Source organism: Camellia sinensis, chromosome 12 (assembly GCF_055761805.1).
Source record: "Camellia sinensis isolate YWXY chromosome 12, ASM5576180v1, whole genome shotgun sequence".
Lineage (NCBI taxonomy): Eukaryota > Viridiplantae > Streptophyta > Magnoliopsida > Ericales > Theaceae > Camellia > Camellia sinensis.
Genome location: NC_138972.1, coordinates 132352288 through 132365696, shown reverse-complemented (window position 1 = coordinate 132365696; position 13409 = coordinate 132352288). Strand labels below are relative to the sequence as shown.

Here is a 13409-nt window from a genome sequence, read left to right as displayed (position 1 = left end):
CCCCCCTCGTTGTTTCCATATATTTTGTTTTGATCCCAAATTAGCTTTTTAAAATTATGAAGAGAAACCCACAAAGTTGTCTTGAGGCGTGTCCAAAAACACATGACACACATGTCCCTGAAGCGTCCCCAACATATCCTGCAAAATGATAATAATTAAAAGGGTAAATTACACTAACCTCTCCTGAGGTTTAGAGAAAATACATTGGACCCCACAAGTTTGGCATAATTATATTGGTCTCCTATAAGGTTTTAATTCACATAATATTTAGCTCCCTTTTATTTTATCAGTAATTCATTACTCATAAATAATGATGTTATCTCTTTTGCACTAAAATGTATATTTTACTTTGTTTATGCTTATTTCTATACACCATGTAAAATATATTGATGTATATTATTGATTGATGTATTGATTGTTGTGTAAATTACAGATGGTGAGGTACTCATTATATAGGAGAGGATTGGGGAGTAGGTGAGTGTGTGTGGTAGGTGAGTTGAGTGGAGGTGGTAGGTGATGATATATTTTAACAGCCCCCCGCAAACTCAAGGAGGATAGAAACTAGCCAACTTGAGTTTGAAGAGAGGAACAAAATAATAAAATACATAAAAATAAAAGAGGATAGGAGACACTGTATGGTCGTGTCAGACTGATGGTGAAGACACTGTATGGTGGTGTCATAACGTTGTAGAGGACACTGGATGGTGGTGTCATAACGTTGTAGAGGACACTGTATGGGGGTGTCAGACCGATGTAGAAGACAGTTTATGGGGTCATGTCGGACCGTTGTAGAAGACAGTTTATGGGGTCATGTCGGACCGTTGTAGAAGACAGTTTATGGGGTCATGTCGGACCGTTGTAGAAGACAGTTTATGGGGTCATGTCGGACCGTTGTAGCAGACAATGTTGTGACAGTTGTTGTGACAGTTTACGGAGTCTTGCTGGACCCTTGTAGAAACTAACCGGAATCAATGTCGGGACAGTTTACAGAGTCTTGTCGGACCCTTAAAGGAGCTAACCGGAATCAATGTCGGGACAGTTTATAGAGTCTTGTCGGACCCTTGTAGAAACTAACCGGAATCTATGTCGGGACAGTTTACAGAGTCTTGTCGGACCCTTGTAGAAACTAACCGGAATCTATGTCGGGACAGTTTACAGAGTCTTGTCGGACCCTTGTAAAAGTGACACCCTCAAAAGGTGTGCCCAATTTTGTCAAAAGGCGTGCCATCAAAAGGCGTGCCCAATTCATCAAAAGGTGTGCCGGACATGATGGCGAGGCACGTGGGCGCCTTGGCTTGCGTGCCCGTTTGTCGGCTGGTGGTAAGAGGCGAGCGATGCGCGTGGCTGCCTCGGCTATAAGACAGAGGCTGAGGCTGAGGCTGAGGCAAAAAAACCTGCAAGAGATATTCTGAGAGAGATTTCTGAGAGAGATTCTGTATAACACTCTGGTGCCTAGAAAATGGCTTCATCGTCTTCCCGCGGGCAGCTCACCCTCTTTCCCGACCTCAACGAGTCAACGAGAGAGAGAACTGGTGCGGTGGCACTGGAAACTCAACCAAGCGCCCCGGAGTTTGCTCCGTTGAACTTTCCGATGCGGTCGGTGGAGCAAAGAATGGCAGTGCAGTCAGATGTGGAGGCCAATCAGTATACTTTGAAGGCATGTGTGGAAAGCATGACGGCGGTCACAAATTTGTCGAACCGGCTGCAGAGTAGAACAAATGAGGTGCAGCAGTTAAACGCCCAACTGGCTCTGCTCCAACGCATGTATAAGGATGCGCGAGCAGAGTTAAGTGTGCTAAAGGCGGAAAATAAGGAGCTGAAGCGGAAGGCCACCTTTATGTTCCGATTTGGAGGTCCGCCATATGCTGTAGTGGAGGAACAGGGTGGAGTGATCGTGCCCAGTGGAGTGGGAAACACGGAGGCAACACCGTCAAGGGCCGCACAAGACGGAGGCAAAAAAAAGAGACCTGCAGTAGAGTAGAGAAGAAAATCCTGTCTGTGGATGTGGTTGTTCTGTTGGTGTTTTTTTTTTTTTTTTTTTTTATGTAAAATGGTGAACGGGGTGAGCCCCGACAAGAATAAGAGAAGGTTGGTGTGCAAGTCGTGTTCGTCGGTGGTTTTTTTTTTTTTTTTTTTTTTGTGTTGTGTTAATTGTAAAGGAATAAAAAAAGAAAAAAAAAAAAAGAAAAAGAAAGGTGATATTCAAATCAGTAGAGAATAGAAAAATAAAAAGAAACGAAAAGAGGAAAGTGGGTGCTGGTGTGTGGTGGTGGGAAAGGTGTTAAAGAAATAAATAAAGGTGAAGAAAAAAAAAAATAAATAAATAAAATAAAAGAAAATAAATAAAAGCTTATAGTGGATGTCATGATAAGAAAGCAAAATGAGTGGAATTCGGTGGAAAGAAGAGAGAAAGCAGGATTATAATGTGCTTTGGCTAGTGGTAGGGCCCATCAGCATTATTCACTTCAGAATGGTGATATGTTAGGAGAATGGTCAATGTAGTCAGTAGGTAGCATTTCTACCCAGAAGATGTTGCACGCGAAGCCCGTCAATCTTAGCAGCAAGTAAGAAATCATTTTCTGTAAGTCCACCAACAGCATGTGTCCATAAATCAATTTTGACATTGTTCCATCCAACAAGATGAAGATCTGGATGATGGCCTGCAACAAATGCTTCTGCTTCAGCAACATAAGCAATGGCCTGAAAGAACTCCAAACCTTTCAAGAAGGTCTTGACTTTCCATGACCGACTTAACTTCAGCCTACCACCTTCATTGACCAAGTTCCACTCAGGAACCTTTGAGATCAACTCATGGGCTGCTTGTTCAGTCATGGGACTCATATCTTGCGAGTCGCATACCACACACTTCTTGGTTGTCAAATCTGAGATGGAAGACGGCCACTGAAGGCGGTGACGCGAGGAGGCTGAAGGACAGCGACGCGATATGGTGAGGCTACGGATTGACGCCATGAGTGTTCAAGAGAGAGAAAGCAGAAGCAGCGGTAAGAAGTATGGTTTGCAGCGAGAAAGAGAGAGAACAGGGGTAAACAGAGAGATGTGTGGATAGGGATGGTTTGGGCATGTGTAGAGGTCCGGCGGGCGGTCAAGGCGAGGCTACCGCCCGCCGGTGAAGTAGAATTACTAACTTCTTAACCTTGCTCTGATACCATGTAAAATATATTGATGTATATTATTGATTGATGTATTGATTGTTGTGTAAATTACAGATGGTGAGGTACTCATTATATAGGAGAGGATTGGGGAGTAGGTGAGTGTGTGTGGTAGGTGAGTTGAGTGGAGGTGGTAGGTGATGATATATTTTAACACACCATTTGCATTAGCTCCAGTCGCTTTAGCCCTACTAAAAAGGAAATCATTGTAATTATGCAAAACTTGACACATCACGTGAAATTTACTATAATTAAACAGATTGACACATCACGTGTCATGTACGACACGTGAACACACTGTGTTGGTGCCCAACATGTGTCGGACACTGACACGGAAAATGGACTCTGTGCTTCCTAGTTTACGGAAGTATTTGTGCTACTTAGCTCTAGTTTTACTCAGTAATGTCTTGTGGTCTTCCATGGACCTCCTAATCTTAACAATCAAGATGGTCAAGTCCAATATGATTGGTGTATCATAAATTGAAAAGAACCTTTTTATATTAACCCATTTTTATTCATGTCATAGCTTGTGGCTTATTAGTGCTTCAATCTATTCACAAGTTCCTTCCTAATTTTTGTCGCATTCTATTTTGGTAATTTTGCAGCCTAGAAACAAAGCCTGTGGAGCTTCAGGATGCCCAATTTGAAATTCTCCACTGCAAATTAAAAATAAGACATCTATTTCAACATCTTGATTTGTTAACTGCTAGAGGAAAGTTTCCAGCATCCTTGTTTGATTCTGAAGGACAGATTGACAGCGACGACGTAGGAGATGCCTTCTCATAACAAGCCATTTTTATGTTTGCATGGCACTCTTACTGCTAATTTGATGTTATTTTTGTTTCTGATGGTGTTTTTAGTACTTTGGAGTGGCAAATACTTATTCCTTTATCTTCTTGTGCCAGATATTCTGTGCAAAATGTGGGTGTAAAGATTCGCCAGCTGATAATGATATCATACTCTGTGACGGTGATTGTGAACATGGTCCTCTCCAGTTTTGTCTGGAACCACCATTGTTAAAAGAAGACGGTATGTCCAAACTACTCACTTGATAGGACTAACCTTGATTTTTTCTTGACTTCCTTATTTTCTGTTCAGGTTTCTGTCCGTCTTCTTTTTTTTTTTCTTTTTTCTTTTTTTTCTGTCCTAATTATATCCCCTCCACATTATAGTTCCTCCTGCTGATGAGGGTTGGCTTTGCCCTGGATGTGATTGTAAGGTCAACTGCATCAAATTGCTTAATGATTCTCAAGGAACTAATTTTTCTATTCTGGACACCTGGGAGGTCAATTAAAAACTCTGGTCTGTACTATTGTCCAAGATTAATTGATCTACTTAAATGTTGCTTATTATGCTCTTCTCCATGCGCAGACGGTGTTCCCTTTGGAAGCAAGTATAAATAAGGATTTTGGACTTGGATTTTCATCAGATGATTCTGAGGAAAATGATTATGACCCAGATCCTTCAGAGGTGGATGAGAAAGTTGAGGGAGATGAATCAAGTTCTGACGATTCTGATTTCTATTCTGCTTCCAAAGACTTTGAGGATTCTTCTGATGATTCAGAGGATGATGATTATGATCCTACTGCTCCAGATCTCGATGAGCAGGTTAAGCATGAAACTTCACATTTTTATTTTACATCTGACTCTGAGGATTTTAGATGAACTCATTTCTGCATTATCAGACCATACCGAGCCCTTTGCAGGCTCTGATGGAGAAAGATCTAAAGTTCTGCAGAGGAAAAAACAAGCTTTAAATGCAGAGCTGTTATCTCCAATAGTCTTGTCCTAACCAAGGGGATTCTGCACACAGTTGAATTTTGTAATAAGGCAATAAGGTTGAATATGGAGAGATAAAAGTGTCAGAAAAGATAAAAGAAAGAAAGAGCTCAAAGAGTTGATGTGGTTCGGCCAATATTGGCCTGCATCCACACACACAAAGTCCTATGGGATACATCTTTCATTCACTCACTTGATCATCTTAATTACATGGTACGCCATACAATCGAATCCCTTCAGTGAAGGGATTGAGATAAATCAAAGATAGAAAAAATCATGATAAGCACAAATCATGAGATCTCCATTTCTTCTGATATCTTTAACAATATAGTCTTTTCTTCAACATGCACCTGTATCTGGAAAAGGACATGTAGAAAGGGTGGATTACGAAAAGTTATATGATGTGAGTTCCCTTCGTAACATTAGTCACAAATCATGATCTCCCCTCCCATCATTTTTACCTGCTGCGCTTTGAATTGATGGGAATCACGCACAATGCTAAGTATATTGAATTAGTCTAGATTTATTGATTTATTCTTATTTAATTGGTTTGTGTTTCTGCATTTGGTTTTTCACCTGGCTGTTAATGCACATACTTGTATTTCCATCATTGCTTGCCATGGTAAAAACTGGGGCTGTCAAGCATGAGAGCATTGGTTTAAAGACCAAGCACAGCCACTTTGTTCAAAAAGGGTTAGGTTTGTGCACATTGCATTAGTGAGACGAACACTAGTTATTATAATGGCCTTTCATCAATTCAAGCTGAAATCTAGGGCCATTGAGACATGATAGTTTGTGTAATGGCTTCACATGGTCTTTTTCTTATTGCTGAATGATGTATACTCCAACCAACCTATCCTTATTAAATAAATCAACAACTGGCAGCATTGCAGTTCTGTACTTCTTTCAACAATTGAGGGTTCCACAGTCGTGTGGGGAAGGGAAAGGGAAGGAGGGTAACTGTGAAGCTCATGTTTTCGTAGTAGTCTTTATGTTGGCTTCATATAGTTTGTTCTTAGTGCCTAATGATTAACATTACGGTTTTGGAATTCTAAGCAGCCTGCAGGGACTAATATGTCTCTCTGTTATTTAATATCTGCTTTTCAGTGTTCTTCCTTAGCGCATAGGCCTCATGGCACTTGCATTAGGACTGCTTAAGATGCTTTGGGTCATTACTCATTACTACTGTAAATATTTGATGAATTTTTTTGAATGTCTATACATAATCGTCTCAGTTCCTAGTCTCTCTACATTGTCCTATTCTTTGTTGATGGGTGTTTGTTTATGCTTATGCTATCATATGACAGCTGTATAACCGGGTATTGATCCTCTCTCCATGTTCCCTTATGGTATCCTAAATTTTTTTTTTCTGTCTTCTAGTACACTTGCGTCTCTACTCTATTATATTATCTTTCTGTGCTATTCTTTGTTGATCGTTGTTATGCTATCATATGATAGCTGTAAAACTGGGCATTTACCCTCTCTCCATGTTCCCTTGTAGTATCCTCATTTTTTTTTTTTGGCTGTTTTCTTGTACGCTTGCATCTCTACTCTATTATATTTTCTTTCCTCTCTTATCTCATATGTTCTTATCTTTGTTTATACTGCCTTGATATGTAAAGGAGGCATACGGAAATGTTTCATGTGATTCAAGTGATGGGCTGGATGCTGATGGCATACCAAAGAAGCGAAGGAAGAACAATACCGACAAAGTTGCTTCGGCATCACCCAGTGGAAGGACTCCAATTGTAGAGGGGACAAATGCTAAGGATATGCAGCACAGCCAGGGAGAGAGTGAACATACCCCTAAGAAAAGAGCACATGAGGAGCTAGATGTTGAGGGCACAAATAATTCACCGGCGAAATTTTATGAATGTGGTTCTAATGGTACTAGCACTAAAAGATTTGGAGATGCTGTAACTCAGGTATCACGTGCCTATGAATTAATTTTTACTACTGAATTTAGATGGTAGTCTGTATATGGAATCAACATTTTTCCATCCACTCAACTTCAAACTGGGTTATTTTACAACTGCTATTTCAATTTCCACAAATAGTGTTTGCATTGTTGTCAAATCGTGAATTGTTTTGCTAAAATAGTGAATTGTGAATTATAAGAGTCACTTTATGTAGCATAATAAACGATTTTGTATATATACAGTGTTCAAAATGAAATAAATATCAATATAACTAAATTGTGTATATGTATATATATAAAATCACGTGTATCAATATAATTAGTTAATCTCTTTGTTTATTTTGTGAAAACCTAAGAAGTATGGACACAGACTCACAAAACACCAATTTTCAAAAAATGAAAGACATGACACGTGAGGGAAAATATATAATTTTATATATTTATAAAAAACGCAATATGATACTAATTTATATAAATTTATTTCGTTTAAAAAAATATATATCTATATGAATATATCATTCAAAGATAATAAAAAAAAATTATTTTGTTTATCATATCATTCAAAGATAATAAAAAAAAATATTTTGTTTATCAAAAAAAAATATATATATATATGAATATATCATTCAAAAATAATAAAAAACGCAATATAATACTAATTTTTATAAATTTATTTTGTTTTTCTTTTATTATTATTATGTCTTAAGTTGTTTTGTTCAAAATTATAATTAGTTTCATGCATGTCTAATCGATAGACATGTGTGTTTAATCGATAGACACATTTGTCCTCCAAGTGTTTTAAGAGTGTCCTGGTTTGGGTCTTTAAAAAAAAAATTAAACATAGGACACGTTTTGACAAGTGTCAGACACGTGTTGGGAAGAGACCAAGTGTCAATTGAAAAGCTCAACCCACACTTCTCCTTAAAACCTAGGTGTTAAGGAGGGGGAAACTGAAACCTTATAATTAGCATAGATGAGGCAATTCCAGGATGTAGGACACATTCCAACAGTGTCGGTGTTCGTCGTCACCTTCTTAGAAGTGTCCATACTTATTAGGTGAAAACAATGCCGTTTTATGCATTATGCAAGCAGAATTGAATCTTAATGAGTCGGAGTAAATCGTAATTGAATCATAAGATTCACTCAATTCAAGATTCAATTGCATGAATCAAATCTTTTTGCTTGAAACTCGTATCAAATCGTAGGAATTTGTGGTGAAGTGGTTTGAAAATACTTTTGGATCCAGTTAGACGCTCTTGATCCTCTGATTGCTACCTAAAAAAAGGATGAATACTCCGGTCGGAGGTGCCGGAATTAGCACTCCGACGGGTAAGTCAGTATTCTCTTAAATGTACTTCTATCTTAAATTATCTTGTTTATTTTCACATCCATCTCTTTGGCTGACATTCCTCATTTTTTATATTACATCTGGGCCTAAGGGTCGGGCCCATTCTTGCATATAATTATTCAGTCGGCCTTTCAGTTGAGTATTGGCGACCAATTCATATACTCGGCTTCATGGGCACCTGGTGATGTCTCAACCGGATGGCTTGGCCTTTCGTTCTCATTGATTCAATTCGGCCTCCACAATTGCCTCCTGAACATCCGACTAATACCAATTAGTCAGCATGTTTGGTTTTGCATATCAAAAGTCAAAAATACAACGCTCACACTTCCTCCAATATTGAAGCGTCAGAATGAACATGATTTAGAAATCATTATAATTTCCTTCCCCTTCGTGCACATTGCTCATTTAATGCGATATGGAACCGCGTTGTCCCTTCGAATATTTTTAAATGTGCAAGGCTTTCTGGTTGTCTCACAGTATCATTCCTTTTCTACGACCTCTGCGATTTCTGCCTGTTTCCCACTGTCTTCTCTTTGATCTATAAGCTCTTCTCCTCTTTGTATTTCTTCCTCATTCCAGCTCCCATTTTCTTGTTCGTTTTTAGTTAGCATATTTTCTATTCCGATTTGAATGGCGAAACATTTGAAAGCTCTCCTTTCTGCAGACCATGTTTTCGCTTTTTGTCACCATTTCTCAATTCCAAATGACGTCCATCTGTCACCCGTGGTGAACAACGTAGTTGACATGGAGAGGACTGATGCGAGTACGATCATCTTTCCCCTCCTGTCAATCGCTGAGGTATAGGGTCCGTTTTCCCCTTCATCCATTTTTTAGGGCCGTTCTTCGCTATTGGGGTCTACTCCCTTCACAGCCAAATGTAAATTTTTACCGAATTATAATGGGCGTAATAGAATTAAATCGCTGACTTAGCATTAACCTAGGAATCCCTGCTATTCGACATTGTTATGCCTTGGAGAAATCTTCTGGTCGGCAGGGACGCTACTTTCTTAAGGCCAAGGACACAGATCACCATTTAGTGACTATGCTTGCCAGCTTTAGTAAGCGTGTTGACGACGTCATGGTCGTTGTCCAAGGCAACTGGGAATTCGGCGAAAGCAAAGATCGCCTAGACCCTGTGTCTAAACAAAAAGGTGAACCATGTGGCCGTACAGACCCATTTCTCTTTCGTTTGCGTATTTTTGTATGTTTATTCGGCTTCGATTCCATGTACTTATCGTTTCGTTTGTGCAAGTAACAATCTGAAGAAAGCACTCACTACGGCCGACGACACTGTGCTTGAGCAAGTCAAAACCGCACTTAAATTCTTCGGTTGTCCAAACCTTCAAAAGCAAAGGCGGCGTCCACGTGCTACTGCGATACAACCCAACATATTCGACTTTTTCAGCTGCTGATCATATCCCAATTCCAAGGGGTGAACAGCATCTTACGACACTCATCTTCCCAAACTTCAAGAGTCTTAGGGACATCGGCGTTGAGGGTTCAGATTCAGTCCCAAGCGGTGAAGTCGGCAATCAGGTCACTAAGCAGTTGAGCTAGTCGAACTCAGATGGGTCTAAGGGTCGCTTAGGGAAGGAAGTTGACGCAGCTCTTAATTTGGCCTTTGAAGAAGTTGGCTTTATCCTCCCATCCACTTCAGGTCGAATTGAAACATCCTCTTTAGAAGACGACATTTTCACAATCTGGGAGACTTACCCGGCACAGATCCTGAGAACATGGCTGGAGAATCGCTCGTACAGATGGCTAGAAGGCAAAATGCCGAAAAGATGGCAGCCCGAAGAAGAGCTGAAACTGCTAGACCAGTACCTCCACCGTCTGTTCCTGTTGAGGAAGTGGAGCGAGAAATTGTTGTGGCCGACTCGGTCGTTGAACAACAATCGGGAGATTTAGGCGCCGAACAAAGGGGTGAGAAACGCCCCACTAAGATGGAGGCCAAGTCTTTCGAAGAGTTAACCGATAAACGGCCTCGAATAGAAGAGTCCCAAGACTTGGCGGCGCCGTTTATCATCCAACCTAGAATGAAGAGTGCGCTGATTTCTACCGATGCGTCAGCTATGAAAGATCTCGTCGTGGCCCTAAGCATGGCTTCGGCGATTTCCTTGTCGATGGACAAGGCTACATTCCGTGCGGAACTGGACGTGGTTTCAATAGCATTAGCTGCGCAGTAGGCGATATTGGTATGTAATTAGCAAACTCCCACTTGCAGTTTCTTTTATATGCCGACTAACTTGCCCATGTTTTCTTTCAAGCGACGGGTAGAATCGCAGAAATCGGCCGCCGTCATTATGACGCCGTCGAGCCGAGATTGAAACCGAAAAGGGGAAAGCTAAAGCGGCGTTAGCCGAGTTGGCGATGGCGTCTCTTAGAGCCGAGTCTGAGGCCAAAAAGGCAGAAGAGAAGCGAGCGAGGGCCAATGATGAAGAAGAAAAGGCCAGACAGGTGGTCTACTCTGGGTGGCCGCCGAGGAAAGGGCGAATATGAGTGATGATGCGTTCAAGTTGGCCAAAGAGGCAATCACGAAGCTTGAGACCGATTTGGAAAAATCAAAGAAGGCGAAAGAACTCGCTGACTCAGAGATTTCCAAGGCATTCGATGCCAGAGAGAACGCGGCCATAGAGAAGTACGTGTAAGAGGTATTGAAGTTTGAGAACCGAGACTTCAAACACGGCTGTTTTAGAGCCTTAGCGGCCACTAATGTCACATTGGAGCAGCCGACTCCATATAAGCAACTAGAGGTTGAGCCGTTGGAGTCTGACCCTGAAGAATAAATAGTGTTAGTGTAATTTTGCTTCATGTTAGGTATTCTCTGTATGTAGTTTTTGTAGGTTTTTCCTCATTTTGTTTAGAGGTCATTCGTAGGGCAGTTTTCATGTATAAAGTGACGGTTGTTTCTATTCAATTTATTAATGAAAATCGCCTTTTTGGCTGCATTCTATATTTGCTAATTAGTGGATAAGTAGGACAATGTAGCGTAATACGGCACTAAATCTACCCTTGCCCCATTTGGACATGTCGTTCCAGGGCCGAATAAAACATATGGCCTAATGCTAAGCACGTCTGGCCAAGTGGGGCAGTGTATCGTGATTTGGCTATAACATAAGTTGTCGAATAGATTCATATATCTGCCCTTGCCCCAGAGCCAAATAAAACATATGGCCCAATGCTAAGCACGTCTGGCAGTGGGGCAGTGTATCATGATTCGACTATAACATAAGTTGCCGAATAGATTCATATATCTGCCCTTGCCCCATTTGGACATGTCGTTCCAGAGCCGACTACCGACGCGGGGTTAGCTGTGGGGCGTATCGGAAATGGTGTATCCATAATTAATGAACGAGGTACCTAGTATTTAAGAGGTTCCAGGTGTCGTGGAATAGATCTGGCATAAACGACGAAAGGGGTAGTCGATAATTTGAGAACGAGTAGAAACTTGAGTATGGACGGTGGTCGTGAGCGAGGTCACAAGTGTCTCAGAGGTTATTTTTTCAACAGTAAAGGAGAAGGGAGGAGCTTAGCGAAGCTGGACGCTGAAATGCATCTCGCTACTGGTGGCTAAGCTCAGAGAATAAGAAACGTAATAGCAGAGAGGAGAGAGACGTCGGTCGCCCAGACGTTGCAGTAGGTCCCTCAGAAGAGGTGAAGTAGCGAAGTCCCCCAGAAATGGGGTGCAACAACGAGGGGGCTCAAAGACCGTGAGTGGGCATGCCCTTGCACGTAGGGCTGTGCAATATACCGCCCAATCCGCTAAAACCGCACCAATCTGCATCAATCCGCACCGCTCTAACCGCTAACCGTGGTTTAAACTTTAAAATTTATAATCCACCAACCAAACCAAACCGCTCCGCTCCGCTAAGTTAATCCATATATATTTTTTAACCTCCAATGAAATATCAGTGTAAAAATTAGTGTACGAAATATTTAAGATATGAAATTTATTACAAATTAGTAGTTATATATATGAAACATATTATGTAAAATTACTTTGTGTTATATATCTAAAAAATATTATCCAAAGTAGAGTCATATATTATGCAAATATATGATAATTAGTTAGAATATTTTTCAATCCGCCAAAAACCGCCCAAACCGCATTTTGTCAATCCGCTAACCCGCCATTCGGTTTGTAATTTTACTCTCAAACCATCCGAACCGCACTGCGCACATGCACGAAGTGAGTCGAGCAAACCGCCGCGCCCGCTGAGCTTCTCAGTCTTCATTGGAAACAAACCAATGATCGAAACGGACTCAATAGTCCATGATCCTAACGTGGCAGTGGAATTCACACAGCAAATATTCCAGCCAGAGGTGCAGCAGTCGCTTGTCGGTCGGGGTGATTATGAAGTTTTCAGGGAAGGTATACATGGGGCGATCCGAGGACTTTATAGCGCGTATGAAGTTGGCATCCGCCTGCGCGCGGCGAAAAGAGAGATCGAGCAGAAGGACGGGCGCATTCGGGATTTGGAACGCCGTGCGGAGAAAGCAAAGAGTGAGCTAAAAAAGGCCAAGGCGGCTGAGACACAGTCGGCTTGTGCCACAAACCCGGTTGTCACGAACAGAGTGAACCAGTGCCTGTTGGATTATGCTATGGCCGATAGGAAAACGACAAACATGTTCACCAAAGAGGCTATAAGAACTCGGACCTATAGAGAAGGCTTTTTTGACGGCCGAAAAATCAGCATTGAAAAGACTAAGGAAAAATTGGCAGAAGATGTTTGTCAATGCGAGAACTGCGGCTTCAAGCACGAATGGGTTAGGACTTTACGAGCCGTAGGCGTTGACTCGGCGTCTTCGTTATACAAAGAGCATAAGTTTCCTTTCGAGGCTTTTGATGCTGAAAAGACGGACGACGAAGAGGAAAGTGCCGAACCGGAGAAGGCCTAAATGACGAGAAGCCATGTATTGTACTTTATATTCTAGTAGGACTCATGTACTGGCAGGATGAAGTCATATTGGTTGAAATAAATATTTATTGTTCTTGCACTGTGTTCCAATGCTATTCTATTGCCCTTAGCTTGTATCTTTTGAACCGTGTGTTTATTAGCTCTCGTAAATTGATTGCTCTGTTTAGGTAATGTACTTATTTGAAAAACCCTTTCAGCTAGTGCTCCGAATCCAGCATTTTATTTATGGCCAATCGTGGTATCCACGAAGGTCGCTCTGAATTCAGAGATTTATT

The 13409-nt window shown here is 41.2% G+C and overlaps 1 protein-coding gene across 5 annotated transcripts in view; it reads left to right on the top strand.

Annotated features, from left to right (window-relative positions):
• LOC114295862 (pathogenesis-related homeodomain protein) overlaps positions 1–13409 on the top strand; it is a 41614-nt gene that overhangs the window by 12811 nt on the left and 15394 nt on the right. For all 5 annotated transcript variants that reach the window (XM_082899907.1, XM_082899904.1, XM_082899903.1 and 2 more), the window contains 5 exons: positions 3776–3935; positions 4076–4199; positions 4343–4455; positions 4542–4778; positions 6572–6874. In XM_082899907.1, the coding sequence (XP_082756033.1) occupies positions 3776–3935; positions 4076–4199; positions 4343–4455; positions 4542–4778; positions 6572–6874 (937 nt within the window). The remainder of the gene's footprint in view (positions 1–3775; positions 3936–4075; positions 4200–4342; positions 4456–4541; positions 4779–6571; positions 6875–13409) is intronic.